This window comes from Odocoileus virginianus, unplaced genomic scaffold (genome assembly GCF_023699985.2).
Source record: "Odocoileus virginianus isolate 20LAN1187 ecotype Illinois unplaced genomic scaffold, Ovbor_1.2 Unplaced_Contig_6, whole genome shotgun sequence".
NCBI classification, from domain to species: domain Eukaryota; kingdom Metazoa; phylum Chordata; class Mammalia; order Artiodactyla; family Cervidae; genus Odocoileus; species Odocoileus virginianus.
This window is the reverse complement of record NW_027224323.1, coordinates 2,558,563-2,564,895: the sequence shown is the minus strand read 5'-3', so window position 1 is coordinate 2,564,895 and position 6,333 is coordinate 2,558,563. Positions and strand designations below refer to the sequence as shown.

General features: G+C 62.2%; 1 protein-coding gene across 1 annotated transcript; it reads right to left on the bottom strand.

The window, feature by feature from the left end:
* Positions 1-1,502: 1,502 nt before the first annotated feature.
* SLC25A6 (solute carrier family 25 member 6) lies at positions 1,503-6,303 on the bottom strand. Its single transcript, XM_070463815.1, has 4 exons — positions 6,102-6,303; positions 3,956-4,442; positions 2,869-3,009; positions 1,503-2,051 (listed from the first exon to the last, which is right to left on the bottom strand). Exons 1-4 carry the CDS (start codon positions 6,210-6,212, stop codon positions 1,894-1,896), a joined length of 897 nt encoding a protein of 298 aa, XP_070319916.1. The 5' UTR covers positions 6,213-6,303; the 3' UTR covers positions 1,503-1,893.
* Positions 6,304-6,333: the final 30 nt, after the last annotated feature.

The following is a 6,333-nucleotide window of genomic DNA, read 5'->3' as shown; positions in this document are numbered from 1 at the left end:
TGCCAAGCCTGAGGGAGGTAAGCCAGCCCAACGTGCCCCTGCGGTTATTCTACTCAAGGTGCCGAAGGCACCGTGTCCAGGATCTGACCGGCGCAGCGCAGGTTTGGGCTGACAGGTTCCTGACTCGGTCGGTCCGCCCTAGCGGCTGGGTCGGAAGTCCGGACACTTCTGTGGGCGGGCGCCTGGCTCAACCCCCGTCGGCGAGTGCGGGCTGGACTCGTTCCAGCGTGGGCTGGGCGACCTTGGGGACAGCTGGCTCCAACTTCCTGTTCTCGCAGTGACCTCACACTGCTCTGCAGATTATCAAAGCCCTGCCTTTCGAGGACGTAATCCAGCTTGGGGGTGGGGGTTGTGGTTGGGCTGCGACCTGCAGATGACCCCCACCCGACCTCTCCAATGTCACCAGTGCTGGCAGCGGCAAGTGGAGCCAGGGGACGCCTCTGGGTGCAGCCTCCCGAGGGCTCAGGGTGGTTGATGACTCCACAGACACCCCGAGGCGGCCTCGGAATCCACCCCACGCCCCCAATCACATACCACGACCCTGACATCGGCCTGGTGGACGGTCCCAGCAGTGAACATGAGGGCTCTGGTTTCTGCAGGAATACTGAGCTGCGGGGGGTTGGCGGGGCGGGCGTATCTTAAGTCCATCAGTGATGGCTGACACCCCGAGGGCTGTAGCCCGCCAGGCTCCTCTGTCCAGAGGATTCTCCAGGCAGGAATACTCCAGTGGTTGCCATGCCCTCCTCCAGGGGATCTTCCCCATTCAGAGAGTGATTGAACCCGGGGTCTCTGGCACTGCAAGGGCGACAGTCGAGAGCCTAAAAGTTGGTGAACAATCTGCCTGCAATGCAGGAGACCTGGGCTGGGGAGATCCCTTGAAGGAATCGGCAACCCACTCCAGTGTTCTTGTCGGGAGAATCCCATGCACAGAGGAGCTTGTGGGGCTTCAGCCCATGGGTCACGAAAGACTCACAACTAAACCACCACCACCAGGGAAGCCTGGGTGCCACCTCAGAGGGGATTCCCTAGTGAGCCCTGGGCACGGGTGGGCCACACAGCTGCCACCACCTCGGGGGTCCTGTGTGGTTAAACCCCAGCTACAGCTGAGAAGGCTGACCGCCGAAGGATTGACGCTTCTCAACTGTGGTGCTGGAGAAGACTCTTGAGAGTCCCTTGGACTTCAAGGAGATCCAACCAGTCCATCCTAAAGGAAATCAGTCCTGAGTGTTCACTGGAAGGACTGATGCTGAGGCTGAAACTCCCAATACTCTGGCCACCTGATGTAAAGAGCTGACTCATTGGAAAAGACCCTGATGCTGGGAAAGACTGAGGGCAGGAAGAGAAGGGGAGGAGAGAGGATGAGATGGTTGGCTGGCATCACCGACTCGATGAACATGGGTCTGAGCAAACTAAGGGAGTTGGTGATGAACAGGGAGGCCTGGTCTCAAACCTGCCGCTGCTTCCCGCGTCTCGAGGACTCTGCTGAGAAAGGAGACGAGCGCCTCTGTGTCCTGATTTTATTGTTCCGCAGCGGAAATGCCCGACGGAGAAACATAGTCGCGAGTACCCGGCTGTGCAAAGAGAGGATAGTGCTTAAGTACAAATGGAGACATGATTTTCTTAAATAAATACTTAAACACGGGTCGGTCCTACAAGCACCTGGAGTCTAGGTCTGGTGTGCGGAGCTGCCTCGACTGTGGACCCACGGAGACCCCCCCGATTGCCCTCTCCCCCCACCCCAATCAACGCGTGGACCCAGGGCCGATGGTCCGCCGGCGAGGAGCCCCCGGCGCGGGGCGGCCCGGCCCCGGCGGGGACACTGGAATTTCTCGAAGTCGGTGGTCCGTCACAGTGAGGGATGGCGCGAGGCGGTTGCGGCGGGCGGCCGGGCGCCTAGATGACCTTCTTGAGCTCGTCGTAGAGGACCAGAACGAAGGCGCCGCCCATGCCGCGCAGCACGTTGGACCAGGCGCCCTTGAAGAAGGCCTTGCCGCCCTCGTCCTTGAGGATCTTCCGCCAGCAATCAACCGTGCCCTTGTACATGATGTCGGCTGTGGGGAGACGGCGGGGTCAGGGCGCGCTCGGACGCGGCCCCAGAGGACCCGGCAGAGCTGCTGAGCCCGGGGCCGCCCTCTGCACGCCAGGAGGAGCCCTGACCCGAGAAGAGGCGCTCTGAGCACGAGCTCTCGGGAGGGGTTCAAGCCCAGGACTCTAGCCCCCATGAGGCCCAGGGACGCCAGGGCAAAGACCGAAGGAGCTGCGGGTGCGGATGGGCACCCACGGGGGACCCCCTTATCAGATCACGGGACGCCGGAAGGGCCCTGTGCCTGCCCCACCCACAAGTAGCCCAGCGTGGACAGGCACCCCCATGGGGCCTCAGAGAACCCCCCAACACCTGGAGGACTCTTCCCACCCGCCCCCTGCTCCCATGAAAGCCGGCTGCCTCTCTGTGGGACCAGACGCTGGCCCCCGCCTCTGCAGGAAGACCCAGGGCCGCTCATAGGGCCCCTCCCCGAGCCCATCAGAGCGCGACCCTGAGCGGAGCCGGCCCATCCTTTGACAGCCCCCTTCCCCCCGCCACCGCCCCCCCCCCACCCCCGGGCCTGAGCACAGCCAGCACGTCCTCTGCCCCCTACCCCCTGAGCGGAGCTGGCCCATCCTTTGACAGCCCCCTTCCCCCCACCACCGCCCCCCCCACCCCCGGCCCTGAGCACAGCCAGCACGTCCTCGGCCCCCTACCCCCTGAGCGGAGCCGGCCCACCCTTTGACAGCCCCCTTCCCCCCGCCACCGCCACCGCCCCTCCCCCACCCCCGGGCCTGAGCACAGCCAGCACGTCCTCTGCCCCCTACCCCGAGCGGAGCCAGTACCTCCTTTGCGCCCCGACTGCATCATCATGCGCCGCCGCACCGTGTCGAAGGGGTAGGAGACCACACCCGCCACGGCCGTCACCGTCTGCGCGATCATCCAGCTCACCACGATGTGCGTGTTCTTGGGGTCGGGGAGCATGCCTGCGGGCACGGAGGGGTCGTGGGGTGAGGCCCAGGGCCGCCCACACTGCCCTGTGGAGTTCCACGGGGGACACTGGCTGGGCCGGACTGGGGTCAGTACCCGCCCTGGCAGCTGGCAGGGAGGGGACGCTCTGACACCTGCTCCACTGCAGAGGATGCCAGCCGGCTGGCTCCACCTCCGGGGCGGCTCCCCTACAGGGACTGAGCTGTGCCACCCCCCAGATCGTGGTGGGGCCCCAAACCCCGGAACCACAGGACGTAACTGTACCTATAGGAACGCTATTGTATGTAACTGTAGGTACATACGGGAAATCAAATATTTTACAGACAGAACCAAGATCATAGGGAAAAATTCTAACTCACTATAACTGGGGTCCTTGTAACAACAGGTCAGGGCAGACAGACACACGGGGACAGCAGGTGAGGATTTGCAGAGGAGAAACCAGCCCCGCCCACACCCGGGTCTCAGCCTCCAGGACTGGGAGCAAAGAAGGTGCGCTGCTTAAGCTGCCCTCTGTGATATCTGCCCAGGCCAATCAGGGATCCCTCTTATCAATGGTGACCAATTTACATGTTGAATCCCTAACCTCAGGAGCCCAGAATGTAGCTTTGATAGGAGATGAGGGTCTTTCAAGAGAAGGTGAAAACGACGTCACCAGGGTGGGTCCTCAGCCCACAGGACTGGGGTCTTTATGAAAAGAGGTCAGACACGGACACACCCAGAGGGAGGAGCTCGTGAGGATTCAGGGGGTCCACAGGGCCAGGAGAGAGCCCCACCCACACCGGGGGCCCCAGCCTCCAGGGCTGGGAGCCCCCAGCTATCTGTAGCTGAAGCGCACAGCCCTCCCTCCAGGACCAGACCCCCGCCCCCAGGGAGCCGAAGGCCCTGACCCTCCGGGGAGCCATCCCCCACCCCCGCCTCCAGCACCTCGAGCAGGGCGCTCACCCTTGGCGGTGTCATAGATGCCGAAGTAGGCTGCGCGGTAGATGATGATGCCCTGCACGGACACGTTGAAGCCCTGGTACAGCCCGCGGATGCCGTCGGACTTGGTGATCTTCACCAGACAGTCTCCCAGGCCCTTGAACTCGCGCTCACTGCCTGACTTGCCCACGTCGGCCGCCAGGCGGGTCCGGGCGAAATCCAGCGGGTAGACGAAGCACAGGGAGGTGGCACCGGCCGCCCCGCCCGAGGCCAGGTTGCCGGCGAAGTACCTCCAGAACTGGGTGTGCTTGTCCACGCCCCCCAGGAAGATCTGCTTGTACTTGTCCTTGAAGGCGAAGTTGAGGGCTTGCGTGGGGAAGTAGCGGATGACGTTGGCCAGGTTGCCCCGCCAGAAGGATAACACGCCCTGCTCCTTGGGGATACGCACGATGCAGTCCACGATGCCCTTGTACTGCTTGTCGGCCGCGATCTGCTTGCTGGCGTGCTGCACCTGGGGGGCGGCGGGGGAGACACAGGGCTCTACCGGGGGCCTGGGCTCACCGCCATGTCGACTTATGAGAAGATTCTGGTAAAGCTCAGACAGCTCTGAGCGACTGCTCCAGGGAGGTGAGGGAAAGGTCAGTATGCTGGTCAACAAGTTCATCTTTTCGCAGAGCGTTTCTTACGCTCAAGGAACATTTGTCACCGTGAAGGTTTTCAATACTTTTTCAAACATGATGGACAGGGAAGCTTGGCCTGCTGCACCTTGGGGTGAGGGGGAACAACTCCATGTCCACTTGTAAAAAATACACAACTTGGAAGTGGCGAATTAAGATCTGGGGCAAAACGAGAATTACACCCCAGGGGGAGAGCAGCTCAGATAGCTGAGAGATTGCTCCAGAGGTGAGGAGGAAGGTCAGTATGGATGAGATTCTGGTCAATGGGAAATTCAGAGCAAACACGTATTTTCGCAGAGCCTTTCTCATAGCCTCAAGGAGCATTCGTCACCATGAAGGTTTTTAGTGCTTTTCTACACATGATGGAGAGGGAAACCTGACGTGCTGCTGCCCATGGGGTCGGCAAACGATCGGACACGACTGAGCGACTAAGCTGAAACATGAGGTGGGCAAGCGAGAAGTGGGCTCACAATCAGACACTGGAAACATCTGTCTGATGACCTGACCTGTCACATTTTCCCAGAACCCGCATGCCTCATTCCTGCTCTCCACCCTTAAGTCCTTTCACAGGGTTTGAAGGTCAGCAGCACCTGATTTAATACTCATAGAGGCGGCTCAGATGGTCAAGAATCACTCCGCAATGCAGGAGACCCGAGTTTGATCTGAGTCAGGAAGATTCCCTGGAAAAGAGCTTGGCAACCCACTCCAGTATCCTCGCCTACAGAATCCCATGAACAGAGGAGTCTAGCAGGGCTACAGCCCATGGGGTCGCGAGAATCGGACGCGACTGACCTAATACCGCTTTCAGAGGTAGACAGCAGGTGCCCACAAGTGTCAATTTGCAGTTGACACCCGCAAAAATCACCAACGACAAACGTGTCCTTAATAACACCTTTGTATGGGGCCTTTAAGCTCTCCTAACATCCTTCCTGGGGAATCCTATATTCTTTAGGGGTTGCAGTCACATTGCAACACTAATTCCACTGGCTCCCTACTTGTGACGCTCCAAACAGACCAGCGCAGTTTATTCCGCGTCAGACCCGCGCAAACAAGTGCGAACAGTGGGCAAAGAGGACCAGTACAACGACGGGCACAAGAGATCTGCCCTCGCGCGACTCCGTCCATCGCCCAAGGGCACAAACCCCACACCCAGCCTCGCAGGGTCAGTCCACGGGGCTCTTCCACCGCGCCTGCGCGCCCTAGAGCCGCAGGCCCTAATGCGCACGCGCGGAGGCCGCCGCCGCCGGCCGCCCACCGCGCCTGCGCTACCCCGCGCCCCAATGCGGCGGCGCAGACATCGCCGCCGGCCGCCCCCCGCGCATGCGCTCCCCCGCGGCGGCGCCCACGTGACGCGACCCCCCGGAAGCCGGCCGGGTCGGCCGCGCGCGGACAAAGCGGCGCGGCCTCCCCGCTTCCGGTCCCGGGGCCGCGCGCGCCCCCGAGCTCCCCGGGGCACGGCGCCGGCAGCCGCGCGCCCGCAACCTGACACGCACCTGCAGCAGCAGCTTGACGCGCTCGATGGGGGCCACGGCCGTCTTGGAGATGGCGGCGGCGATGCCCCCGGCCAGGAAGTCCTTGGCGAAGGAGATGGCCTGTTCCGTCATGGCGGCGGGCGGAGAGCGGAGCGGAGGCGCAGAGGGGCAGAGAGAGACAGCGGGAGGTTGGGCGCCGCTAGTTCAGCGCTGCCGCCGCCGGGACCGAAAGGACTGGGCGGCCACCGCGCAG

What these genes read in the sequence shown, in the direction of transcription:
- SLC25A6 (XM_070463815.1), bottom strand. Translation starts at nt 6,212, where the DNA reads ATGACGGAACAGGCCATCTCCTTCGCCAAGGACTTCCTGGCCGGGGGC. An exon ending in GCGTCAAGCTGCTGCTGCAG is followed by an intron (nt 4,443 to 6,101) that starts GTGCGTGTCAGG and finishes GCCGCCCCCCAG; the next exon opens with GTGCAGCACGCCAGCAAGCA. An exon ending in GCAGTCGGGGCGCAAAGGAG is followed by an intron (nt 2,052 to 2,868) that starts GTACTGGCTCCG and finishes GTCTCCCCACAG; the next exon opens with CCGACATCATGTACAAGGGC.